Source organism: Corvus brachyrhynchos, unplaced genomic scaffold (genome assembly GCF_000691975.1).
Source record: "Corvus brachyrhynchos isolate BGI_N302 unplaced genomic scaffold, ASM69197v1 scaffold131, whole genome shotgun sequence".
Classification (NCBI taxonomy): Eukaryota; Metazoa; Chordata; class Aves; order Passeriformes; family Corvidae; genus Corvus; species Corvus brachyrhynchos.
This window is the reverse complement of record NW_008236438.1, coordinates 1,207,632-1,221,090: the sequence shown is the minus strand read 5'-3', so window position 1 is coordinate 1,221,090 and position 13,459 is coordinate 1,207,632. Positions and strand designations below refer to the sequence as shown.

General features: G+C 38.3%; 1 protein-coding gene across 1 annotated transcript in view; it reads right to left on the bottom strand.

Moving 5' to 3' along the window:
• CENPK (centromere protein K) overlaps positions 1–10,483 on the bottom strand; it is a 28,127-nt gene extending 17,644 nt beyond the window's left edge. The window contains exons 1-5 of the mRNA XM_008643552.2: positions 10,478–10,483; positions 10,030–10,128; positions 7,938–7,994; positions 4,944–5,016; positions 654–700 (exon numbers count right to left, since the gene is read on the bottom strand). Coding sequence (XP_008641774.1) covers positions 654–700; positions 4,944–5,016; positions 7,938–7,994; positions 10,030–10,128; positions 10,478–10,483 — 282 coding nt within the window. The remainder of the gene's footprint in view (positions 1–653; positions 701–4,943; positions 5,017–7,937; positions 7,995–10,029; positions 10,129–10,477) is intronic.
• Between the last annotated feature and the right edge of the window lie 2,976 nt (positions 10,484–13,459).

Below are 13,459 nucleotides of genomic sequence, written 5' to 3'. Positions count from 1 at the left end.
TTTGGGAACCACGTGCAGCTGAAGGAAAACCCTTTTTTCCTTAAGCATAAGAGAGAGACTTTTCAAGAACTGCAGCACTGACTAACATCCCATGTTCTGTTATCCCTTGTGTGAGCTGGGTAAAAGGAGAGAAGTGCTGGAAAGAGGGGGGGGAATTTACTTCAATTTTGTTTTGTTGTTTTCTCTTTACTTTTAATTCTGTTAGTAATAAAGCTCTTTCATTGTACTGCAACTGTTTAAGGTTTGTGCCTGCTTTGCTTTTCTCCTAATTCTTATCTCACAGAAGGAAAATAAGTAAATAATGAATATTTTGAATCAAAACCACTACATTTAATTGGTGTTTCTGCCCGGTTTCAAACTCAACCCGCTACAGATGGCATATCCAGAGGCAAAATACTGTTTTATTGTGCATTACCCACTGACTTATGCAGTAAGTCAATTTAAACCTCATTCATCACAACTAGGAAATTTTACTAGTTATACTACAGGAAAAAAAAAGCATTAGAACAACAAAAATGGCTGAAGGAAAATACACAGTATTTTAGCAGTAGTCCACCCTAGGAACAGTCACAGGAAAATGCAGTAATTGTATATACTGATTTTCTTTTTTCCCAAAAAAAAATTTATTATCTCTTACAAACAAAAATACTTACCTCTTCTTTTCCTAATTCTAACAGTACATCCGGATTGGTAGAAATTACTGAAAAATAAAATGAATAGGTTATTTTTTGCACTGGATGATAAAGGTTTATTGATACTGAAAAGCAGCCTGGCTAGAGAGAAATCTGTGTACCTTCTAAAAAACATTTTGGCTGTCAGCAGCAGTTTAACCACATGCTGTGGTATCCTGCTGGGCTAACCTACTAACGCTATTCAGCAAGTTAAATTAGACTGAAAAAAGTGCAATGTTAATGCTTGTGTGTCATTTTTTATACTGAACTACCTCCAAGTACACTGGTGTAGGTACATAATGAATGAACACCACATTTCCATATACTTCAAGACAACTGAGCCTGATTTTTTCAGCAGAAGGCATTCAAACAACATTACCAATGTGGGCAATCAAATTATTCCAGTCTTCCAATTCCTTGTTAAACAGCCTCCCAAATGCTTGATCAGGACTACAGAACCTAGTTTTAATAACTTCAGAAGCAAGTCACCATTCTTATTGTTCACAAGAACAGCTATATACAGGGAGATGAAAGGTCCGGCAAGGCCAATACCCTAACTCCAACCCTGAGCAACAGCAATATCTAAGGGAAAGCAAAGCACAATTCAAGAACATAGAAATGTTTCCCCAGAATGCTTCTACAAAATGCAGTGATTTATGACTCATGCATTTTCAGAATAAAAATTGAATTATTGTATTTTACAGCATTCAACAGACTCCAGTCAATTCTCGGATCCATGTCAACTTGCAGCTTCTGCATAAACATGACTTCTTTAAACTATTTCAATACACTAACAGGAGATATATGAAAGCTATTCTAACAGATTTAAATCTTTTTAAGACAGATTTTTTTGTGCAAGTTTGGGCTTGAAATCGCTAATCTTACAAGTAATTATTTAAATAAAAGAATGCCTTTAACAAAAAGAAAACCCTTAACCCTCTCATGACAGCATTAAACATCTCCTAAATACATACAGTTGATTTAATAAATTCAGAAAAGTACTTTCTTTGGTAATGTTATATTACTTAACCTCAACAAATTTTAAGAAGCTTTAGATTAGTAGTTTTAAAAGCACTGTTTGTTTTCAGATGAAAATCAGAAAAACTACTGACTTAAAAATGCACTATATTAAATGCTTCAATAAAATTCCTTTTACTTAGAGAATTACCGTTTCTCCATCTTGACACAAAACTTGAGCTCCCAAATTAAGCTCAAGAGCTGTGGGAGATAGTGGTCTGTGCTTTATTAGAGTAAGCTTTGTTTATTTACATGAATATCCTATCTACATGTGATAAAATTCATTGGTGCACTTTTATTCACATTCATTGGCATATTTGAAAAAACCCATACAATTCTTCCCCCCGCCCCTTCCTCCTGACATGATCTTTATAAGCCCTCCCTTACCAATTATTATCAATTTCTACAATTGCCGTATAATACTTCTTTATTTCTAGATACCTAATCCTGAGCTCATACTTCCCATTCAATGTTCACATTGCGTGAGTATCAGAATAGAAGGCCCTGTCTTCCTGGAAAAGGAATCATTCACCATAATTTAGTGAAGGAACAATGCAGATCTAAAACCTTGGGACAACACACTTATGACAGCTGCTGCTGTAAATTCATGGGTTGCTCATGGGTTGCTCAATCCACTATCAGTTAAATCTTTTTCAGTTGTTTTCACAATCACTACACTCTCAAAAGTCAAACATCAGACAGAATTGCCTAGCGATACACAGTACAATTACTAAGCAAAATACTACCAGATGCTAGGAATGTAAAAGCAACACTATGCACATGTTTATACAGAAACTCATACTAAAATAAAACAAGGTATTTGGCAGAATACTGCTATTTTGCAAAGAAAAACAGAAATTGTGCAGAGACCACAACTGCTTTAAATGGTTTAAAATATGGTTGCTTTCACTTCCTTATTTTGCAAAGGTAAAAGTTAAATTCTATTTTTATAAGCCAAATGCCTTTTAAAAAGTTTTAATTCAGCTGATTTAGCAGACCTAGAGCTACTTAAATAATACCAGAAAGTGGGAGTGAAAAAGAGACTAAAGTAAAAGCTTCACAAAAATAAAATCTGCATCGTGAATTCAAGTCTGTTTGCCAATATTGTGCTCAAAAAAATGTAGAACTACCAAGTTATAACCTCCGAAAATAAGGTTTAAGATTGAAATGCTGACAGGCCCCCATTTACAGGAAATGAACTGGCCACTACTAAAAGCAGAAACCAAAGTAACAAGACAGCCTGACATTCATGCTCCATTAGTAAATTGTATTAAATCAGTATTTCTGCTATTTCTAGTTAGATAAAATCAGACAATGTTTTCAATTAAGTAATTCCTCCTTCAAAACAAATAGTAGGTAGAAAGAAGCCAAGACAGAGAAATAAGCAAAGTGGACTCCTTCTTTTCATACAAGCACCATAACTATATTCTAATTCTTAGCAGCAACCTTTTTTTCTTCCACTGGAAAGGGAGCCAAAAAAGGCAAAAATTTGGCTGCAACATATTAATTATAAATAGATAATTTCTCTATTACAAAATTAAGATTCTAATAAGAAATATTATCATCTGGGAATAAGTAAAAATGGTTGAACAAAGCAAGTCATCAAGCCAAAAAAATAGGCCAAGGATATTTTTAAGCCAATAGCTTGAAGTTAAATATACATATTTTACTAAGGAAATCTAATAGCCAGGTATTTTACCCAGATAAAAACTAGGTGCTTTCAATTAATTTGCTTTAAACCAGCAGCTTATTCATGAACAGCAGCCAGGAACCAGAATGTCCCAAATTCATTCAATGACATGCCTTTGGTCTACATACCTCAGCAGCATTGGAGGTTGACAGTTCTTGGAGTGAGGCTTACAACACTGAACTATGAATTTATTCTAATAGAGCAAAAATATCTATTTATAAGAAAGAAAAATATTTTTTTCCCAGCGTCTCTTATTCGATGGTGATATGCAGCAAGTATACAGACTTTGAAAGAATTTGGAGAACTGCCTCTAATGTTGATCTGAAAAGGTACTTCCATTTGGCTAAATGACAAAACATTGGAAATTATCATGTGCTGTCTAAAACACATTCCTCTAATTTTGCAAATACTATAAAACCAAGCCTCTACTGGCATAAAAATACTCAAATGAGTCGATATATTAATTTAAAGATTAACTAGAAGTTGTACTGGACTGACAGGTGCTAACAGGTCCTTGACAGGAGACATAACCGGGAGTACTACCAGAATATTAATGATAGTGTAGTGTGAACCGTTTTAGGAATCACCATATGGGACATCTGAAAACAAAGATTACTTTACTCACACTTAGATCCTGAATACTTTTATTTCCAGTGTCTGGCCACATCAGCCTTGCAAGAGAGTGAAATCAGTCAGCACTGATGCTTATGTACAAAGAGAATTTTGAAGAACTGAGGAATTCATACCTTTTGACTGATAATGCCTAACAAATGTAAGAACTACCACTAGTCTCAGTGGTTTGTGCTTCTCAGGATCAGCAAGCATTCTGGACTCCTGTTGTTCAAAAATTCTAGTGTCTCTTACCACTTTATCTTGACCTGAAATCTCCAATCCCTGTTAATTCAAAATACGTATTTTTCTACAGTATAGTGGGCTTAGCACTAAAAGTCTAAGTTTCAACTAGCACATCATAAAACAACATACCTTTGTAAAATATTAATTTAAAAAAATCAGAGGATGTATGGTTAAAAATACATCTAGGCCAACTACTGTTAGCTTATTAGCAATACTTGCAAAGATGAAAAATGTATCAGTTTCTTAAAAGATAAAATGAAGACAACATTATTTGCCAAAGTAGCTCTGTTCTAAAAAGGAAATACAAATGAAAGATGGAGAAAAAACAATTACACAGAAAAGAATATGAAGGTGGGTAACAATACAATGAACTTCTCTTATTTGGTTAGGAGATCTGCTAATAGTTGCTTTTCCATTCAGCTGACTGATGAATGGTGGTATTAATCATGCATTTCTTTGTGCAGAATCATACAATTAAGTTACAGTGGAATTCACTTTTAATTTCAAGTCGACTTAGAACTGAAGTACAAAAATAATGAAGAAATGAACCATATATGCTGCTTTTTTTAGTAGCATTAAATTTATTTCAATTTTTAAGTAGTTATAAAATGAACGTACAATCAGCAGACATTCAGTATACCCATGGCCTAGATGAAAGAAACTCTGCAGAAGTTTATATAAGCACTCTTTACAGGGAAACAGTTACTTACCTTCAGGATTTCTCGATTGCCACCAAAGATAATCTACTGTTAAAGTCTTCCATCGCAGCATTAACAAGGAAAGCTGTGTAACAAGAAAAGAAACATCTCTTGAAGTGTGTTGAGTTGCATTGGCATAAACTGAGGTAGGACGGGACAGAAATTGAGTTATTAAGTTGATATAGTAGAAAGCAAAAGAGCATCTATTACAACAGAACACTAATTCCTTAAAATATTTTACAGTCATTCGCAGGGATCAAGAAATGTTTCTATTACTTTTTCAAAGGGGAAAATGAGAAAGAGTCAGAGTTGTGAAGGTCCTTCAGAGGAAGGTTCATATAAGTAAAGAAATGCTTTCTAACGTCATCTCTGAACCTCCCCTCGTGTATTTTTGAACCATTCCCACACATAATATCACTGGGTATCAGAGATAGATACCCCTGAGGAAGCAGGTCACCCCTCAGCTCCTTCCCTACAAAACAGAGACACCCAAAGTCCTCAGCAGTTCCTCATAGGACATGGCCTTCCAGCCCTCTCAACAGCTTTGTTGACCTCCTCTGGATGCACTCAAGGACCTTCACAACCTTCTTAAATTGTGGGGTGCAGAACTGCCCTGAGCACTCCAGGTGAGGCTGCACAGCACTGAATACAGTGGGATAATCCCTCTCTTGTCACTGGCAGTGCCGTGCTCAAGCTCCCGGGATGCTGTTTGCCCTCGGAGCTGCCAGGGCACACTGAGGGCTCCCACCGAGCTGCTGTCAACCAGCACCCTCAGATCCCTTCCTGCAGGGCTGCCCAACAGCCACTCCTTTCCTGCTTTATCCTTGTGCCCAGCATCGCTCTCAAGTCCTAGATGCAGAATCCATCATTCATTGTTATTAAATGTCATGCCAATGATGACTGCCCAATGTTCTAAGCCAGCTGGATCCCTCTGCAAGGCTTCTTGTCCCTCAAGAGTGTCAACAGCACCATCCAGTTTGGAGTCATCAGCCAGCTTGCCCATGGTGGATTCCAGTCCTTCATCCAGATCACTGATAAACCCATGGAACAGAACTGGCCCTAGAACTGCACCCTGAGGAACACCGCTGGTGGCTGGTCACCAGCCAGATGCAGCCCCAGTCACTGCATCCTTCTGAGCTCTGCCCTTCAGCCAGGTCTTCACCCAGCACACTGTGAACCTGCTCATCCCACAGCTGGGCAGATGTCCAGAAGGATGCTGTGAGAGGCAGCGTAACAATGACATTTAACAAGAAGAAATTATATATGTACTGTTTAGGAAATAGTCCAAATAAGTATTGAAGTTACACCCCCTCCCCTCCCATTTTGCTGCCTATGTTAGTCATTTATTAGTTGCATTTTTCAAAGTTACTACGAGAAAATCTGTCCTTATCTCGATCCATGTGGCTTCAGTTATATTTCCTCTCCCCTGTCCAGATGAGGAGGGGAGTGTTGAACAGCTAAGGTGGGCACCTGGTGGGCAGATAAGATCAAACCCACCACAGATGCACCTGCGGGAACTGGTAGGTGAAGTGGCAAAGCCACTATCCATCATATTTGAAAAGTCATGGCAGTCTGGTGAAGATCCCACTGACTGGAAAAGGAGACATACAACTGTATTATTAAAAAGAGATAAAGAAAGATCCAGGAACTACAGAGTGGTCATTCTCACATCTGTGCCCAGCAAGATCATGGAGCAGATCCTCCTCAAATTATATTAAGGCAAGTGGAAAATTAAGAGGCAATTGGTGTTAAGCAACAGGACTTGAAGGGCAAACCATGCCTGACAAATTTGGTGGCCTCCTATAACAGGATTACAGCATTGGTGGATAAGGGAAGAGCTACTGATGTCATCTATTTGGGAGTTGTGCAAAGCATTTGACACTGTCTGGAACAACATCCTTGTCACTAAACTGGAGAGACACAAATTTCATGGACAGACCACTCAGTGGGTAAGGAATTGGCTGGATGGTCACACTCAGAGGTGCAGTCAACAGTTCAGCATCCAGGTGGAGATCACTGATGAGTTGCCGTTCCTTAGGCCTTGTTTCTGAGACAGGCACTGTGTAACATCTTTGTCAGGGACATGGACAGAGGGATCAAGGGCACCCTCAGCAAGTTCACTGACAGCACCAGGCTGTCTGGGGCAGTGACGCTCTGCAGGGAAGGGATGGCATCCAGAGGGACCTGGACAAGCTTGAGAGCTGGGCTAGTATGAAACTCATGAAGTTCAACAAGACCAAGCACAAGGTTCTGTACCTGGGTCAGGGCAATCCCCAGCATCATTACAGGCTGAGAGCAGCCCTGACAAGAAAGACTTCAGGATCCTGGTGGATGAGAAGTTGGACACGTGCACTTGCAGACCAGAAAGCCAATCATAATCTCTGCATCAAAAGCAGCGTGGCCAGCAGGTCAAGGGAGGGGATTCTGCCCCTCTACTCTAGTAAGACCCCACCTGGAGTGCTGCATCCAGTTCTGGGGTCCCCAACATAAGAAGGATGTGAACTTCCTCAAGTAAGTCTGAAGGAGAACCACAAAGATGACTGCAGGGCTGGAACACCTCTCCTATTAAGACAGGTGAGGAAAATTGAGGTTGTTCAGCTTGGAGAAGGCTCCAGGGAGACCTTATAGAACCTTCCAGTACCTGAATGGAGCCTAAAAGAAAGGAGAGGGACTGTTTACAAGCACATGTAGTGATAGGACAAGGGAAAATGGCCTTAAACTGACAGAGGGCAGGTTTAGATTAGCTATTAGGAAGAAACTCTTTATTGTATAAGCACAGAGACACTGGAACAGATTGCCCAGAGAAGCTGCAGATGCCCCATCCCTAGAAGGGTTCAAAGCCAGGTTGGATGGGGCTTTGAGCAACCTGATCTAGAGGAAGGTGTCCTGCCTATGCCAGAGGGGTTAGAACTAGGAGATGTTTAAGGTCCTTTCTAACTCAAGCCATTCTGTGATTCTATGGTCTTAACAGAAAATTAAGTACTTTTTAAAAAACCACTGTCTTACCTTGGCATCTGATTGTAGCAGTGTGTCTGTTCCTAGAAGCATTAGCTTGCTCTGACACTTGATAGAAAACAAAACACAAAGAAAGTTTGTTTACTCTTCTCTTTTGTAAGAAAAAGCACAAGTCTTAGAAATTTCAACATAACTTTTAAAATATAGGAATAAAAGAATTTTAACTTAGATCCTACCACATCCCTTATACCCTAACCCAGAAGAGCAAATTAAGAAATATTTTGAAATCATAGCACAGTAAAGTAGAACTTAATTAACCAAGAAGTAGAAAAGCAGCAGCTAAAGAAAAATGCATCATTTGAGTAAAAAGGCAAGTTATGAGGGAGAAGTTCATATGGGGAAAGGCATTGAACAGATGAAGAAAGAACATGAGAAACTGGGAAGAAAAAGGGAAACAGGGAAGCTACTGAGAAGTTAACACACTTTCTGCTACTCTTCTGGATCTCCGAGAAGAGCAATCACATTATAGTACACATTTTTAGTTTTAAGTAATTTAGGGCAGTATACTGTAAAATTCAGAAGCAGTCTTATTTTTGGGAGTACACTATATCAGCTCCCATGACTGCAACGGGGTATATATACAGTCTGAAATTCAGGCCACCACGAATATCCAAAGCATAAACAGGAGACACTTGCTAAACTCTCGTTTTTTCCCGTCACCAATTTAACCTGCCTCATGACAAGGCAGGATGTATTCTACTAAACAGCAGAACTACTAAGCAGTACTTTGGAAACCTTGCTGTTAACGTTTGGATACCAGAACACTATACAGGATTTCTCCCACAAAAACTGCTCATGATGACATACAATTATTGGAACATTACATGTAACCATATAACCTAAGAGCTAATTAAAAGACTATTAGTTTAAACCTTTTGCTGAAACATCAGTGCATCCAGGATGGAAAATCAAAGTAATAAAAATCCTACTGTTTTTATCAACTTCCAAAACTAACACATCACTTCCTGTATTATTTTGGGCATGGTGGGAATGAGATACAAGACATCAAATATTTTCAATTAAATTCAAAATAGTAAACATTCAAATTTACCTTCTAATTTGAAAATTTGAAAGAAAGTTCAGGTCCTCTGAAACGGTGCCAAACAAAAGTTCAGAAACTTAAACACAGACTTGCCCGCTACTTGTTACATGCAAACTTACCCGAATACTCAACAAGAAATAAAGTCATGTTAGTCTTTTTGAATCAAATTCTGTAAAATTACTGCACTGTGAGTTGTCTGTACTTTGTTCTACTCTAAATTTGGAAGTACTTTTACTTCAGTTTCTGATATTTTAATACTTTGAACCTACAACTCAGAACTCCAGCAAATAGCATGCAAGTACCGTACAAAATTGAGTGAAGCGATTAAGACCCTGAAATTAAAATTTAGAACATGACTTTTCATCAAACTCAGCAGAATCTTAAAAGAAATAACAGTATTCCCACAGAACTGATAGAAGTTCATGTTTTCTGGGAATGCTGTAAATAAAAATAACCAGCCCTAAAGTGTTATTGTTAGCATACTGCACCATGTATCAGAGAGAAATATTAACCATGACAATGTAACTGTCAGTTTACATAAGCCTATGCAAACATCATTGTCCTCCTCTGCCTCTCTCTCTTCCCTATTCTCTCTCTCCTTTAAGAGCCAAAGTACATGTGAACTGGAATCCCATCTTTTGTGAGACTAAAGACAGAAGGGTCTCAGCATGCTGGTACTACCACAACAGAAGTAAATTGTTTAATTTTCCAAAATTTTAACATATGCTCCAATGCTAACTAACTCATAACATCAGCACATTGACACTACAAGGCATTCTTCACCCCTGCCAGCACTTCTACCTTTGAACTTTCTGAAGATCTTTTTTCTTCTTTTTTTTTTTGTTGTTTTTCTTTTGTTTGTTTGGGGTTTTTTTGGTTGGTTTGTTTTCTATTGGTGGGGGTTTTTTTGGGGGGGGGTTGTTTGTTGGTTTGGTTTTATTGAAATGGTTTCTTTGGAGGGATTGGGGCAAGCATCTGGTGAATAAAATAATTCTGTGAAAGGTTTATAATAAATCTGGTCTATCAATTACATTTACATACCTCTTCCATCTGCTTCCAAATACTCTCACATTCCTCCACGAGTTCTTCCTTGTAATTTACAGGACCACCTGCGTTAGCGATTTCTGGTAAACAGACAGCCTATTAACAAGCAAATAGAACAGTTACCATATAGATCTACAATAACTGATATTGGTTACCAAATCGTATCTGTCACTTCAGATCAACTATGTAACAGAATAAACTCCCTTAATCCAAAGCTTTTAGCTAACTCCCCTGTAGCTCTAGAAAGCACCCAGTCATTAAGTAAAATCAGCTAACTATACAACTAAGTAAAATTAGAAGACACTAATAATTTACTTTTAAAACTCAATGACAAGTGCTAAATTTTCTTAACTGCTTTGATTATCTGCAAAGGCTTTTTTTATTTTTCAAGAACTTTAATATAGAAACAATAAGAGACTCTCATATCTACAAAGACACACTCTACCTCCATATATCTGCAGACTTTTTAAGCAGTTACTTCTGCTCTGTCAGTAAATGTACTAATCTATTTCTCCTTCATTTGAATTCAGAATATTTATATTAAGCATCCTCAAAGTTACTAGAAAAACAAACAAAAGAACCTGAAAGATAGGGCATCTGGACAGCCAAAGAAAAATAACCCAAGTTAAATTAAAAACTTTGAGAAACTGTTGGGCCAGTAACAAACACATACAAATTCAGAAATTGAATCCTAATTATCTCAATTAAGAGATACCTTGTAGGAACCCAGAGTGCCGAGAATATTTCTCTGCCTGTTTTTAAGGGTTTTTACCCCCCTGGACAACACTGGTATAGCTTTAAACCTTGGAAAAAATTACCAACAGTCAGACAACAACTAGAAAATACAGTGGTGTGAATTAGGTGATAGACTACTATGTAAGATTGCCACAGGGTGAAAAATTTAGAGCTTTTAGGCTTCTCTTTACAGTAAATAGATAAGAGTAAAAAATATCAAAATGGAGGATTGTTGTTGTTCTCTAGACCTTCTTCTCCTTCTTCTAATACTCCATATTCTGCAGTAAAAGTAGTTTGGAATGATTGGATAGAAAATTCCACAGTTCCTGTCCGTGTTACTGAATAATTGGTAAGAAAGTGAAAATAATATATGTTTTTAGTGACTATTAGTTAAAATATCTTTAAAAGGCTGTGTAAATCTTGATAATTGCTCTCTCTCACTCCTACTTTTCCTCCTTCCATGCTGTATCTGGGTCACGCTAGTGGCTCAGTTCCTCTGATAAGACTTAATAAACAACTATCTGGAAGCACTGAAACTACAGAAGACGTCTCGCTTTATCTTTTAAACTCCTTGCAAGGACTTTCAGCAAATTCTCTCCCATCAGGAGAGACTCAATTTATGGCACATTAAAGTGTCATACCTGAATGACATCAGCAATTAACAGGGGAAAAATAAGAAGGGCCAAAATTTTTTTTTCAAGGGACAACAACAAACAGGCTAGATGTACCAGATGCAGGAAGCCTTTAAAAGTACCTTAGTGGATCACTAAGACCACCAAACAGATTGAGATTAAATTGAAACATTAAAAATAGATAAAGATCTAAAGAAGAATTACACCTCTCCACCTTCTTATTGATGCACAAATTACTAACTCAATCTTTTGTTCTTTTTCAGAACAAAAACACAGAGAAAATTATGTCAAAAACCCAATTTAAAAGGAGTAAAATATTCAGCTAGTACTTCCAAAGTTCAAGTACCTCATAGTAAAGTGGATGAGGAAAGAAAATCAGAATATCTCAGTGAATGCTGGAATTACACAAGAGAACTCAGAGGTAGCCAATACTTCTACTAAGCCTTTCTGAAAAATTAGTTGCATCCATAATTAAAAACGGAACACTACAAAATGTAGGTTACCATAATCTTTTAAGAACTAATGAGCATAGTTTTTGCAAAGGAAAATCATTATCTTCTAAAGAGCCTTGGAATGTCTCCATAATATAAAACAGAAACAGCTCACATAATTTATTAAGACTTCTGAAATGCCTCCAGCAAACACTGCCCAGAAGAAACTAAGAAAGAAACCAAGCATTCTTAGTTTTTCCTCAGACAGAAAACTGTTAAAAGGAGGCAAACAAAGAGGGACTGGGGGTATAGTGGGGAGGCAGAAGAAAAAAAAGGAGGGGGAGAAAAAGAACCCCAGGCTATGGAAATCTGGAAGGGGTCTTGGAGTGGGATAAAAAACTATTCCCCCTGTGTCCCCTGCAATAATACAGTTCATCACCATGAAAGCATTGTATGAAATAAAACTCTGAAGAGAAAGCCAGAAAAAACTCCATCACACAAAACTGATTACAACAACAACTATTGTTGTTGACTTTAAATTTCCAGATGGATTTCACACATTTTGAAATGTACATATTGTGAGACATGACAGGGCTCTCACAAGCCAAACTAACAGTTTGTAGTCCTTAATGCTGTGCTCTTAACTACCTTACAGAGTATACACGCTCAAGTGTCACTTTCAGATGCTATTTTCTTGTAGCTTGCAGTTTTCCCTATTTCAGTATGGTTAAACTACATTTCTATTTTCATGCCATACATGACAACTGAAGGCTGTTTTAGCATTAATACTAATATCTTCCAGACTACATAATTAGGCAAAAAATACACACAGTCCCAAGTGCAGGCTCTACACTAAGCAAGGCTTTATGAAAAAATCACAGCATCAGTCAGGTTGGAAGGGACCACAGAGGGTCATTTTGTCCAACCTCCCTGCTCAAGCAGAGTCATCCCACAGGACATGGCACAGGATTGTGTACAGATGGTGCTTGAATATCTCCAGTGAGGGAGACTCCACACCTTCTCTGGGCAACCTGTTCCAGTGCTCAGTCACTCATTAAAGAAGTTCTTCCTCACGTTCAGGTGGAACTTCTTGTGCATCAGTTTCTGCCCATTGCTTCTCGTCCTATTGCTCAGAAACACCGAAAAGAGCCTGAATCCATCCATTCTCTTGGCACTGTCCCCTCATATACTTATAAACATTAAGAAACCGAAACGCGTCATGCGACCAAGCATAAAACGACCAATTGCGGGAAGACGAGACGGGAGAGGAGAGGAGACTGACAGCGGGTCTGTGAAAGAGACACGAAGGCACCATGGGAAGCAAAACATAGACAAAACACCGAAAAGAGCCTGAATCCATCCATTCTCTTGGCACTGTCCCCTCATATACTTATAAACATTAAGAAACCGAAACGCGTCATGCGACCAAGCATAAAACGACCAATTGCGGGAAGACGAGACGGGAGAGGAGAGGAGACTGACAGCGGGTCTGTGAAAGAGACACGAAGGCACCATGGGAAGCAAAACATAGACAGGGTACAAATAAGATCGCGAAAGCGGTGAGACAGAGAGCTCCCGCGCCCCCGACACGAACCCCTGCAACACAACCGCGGCGGGGGCGGCGGCGGG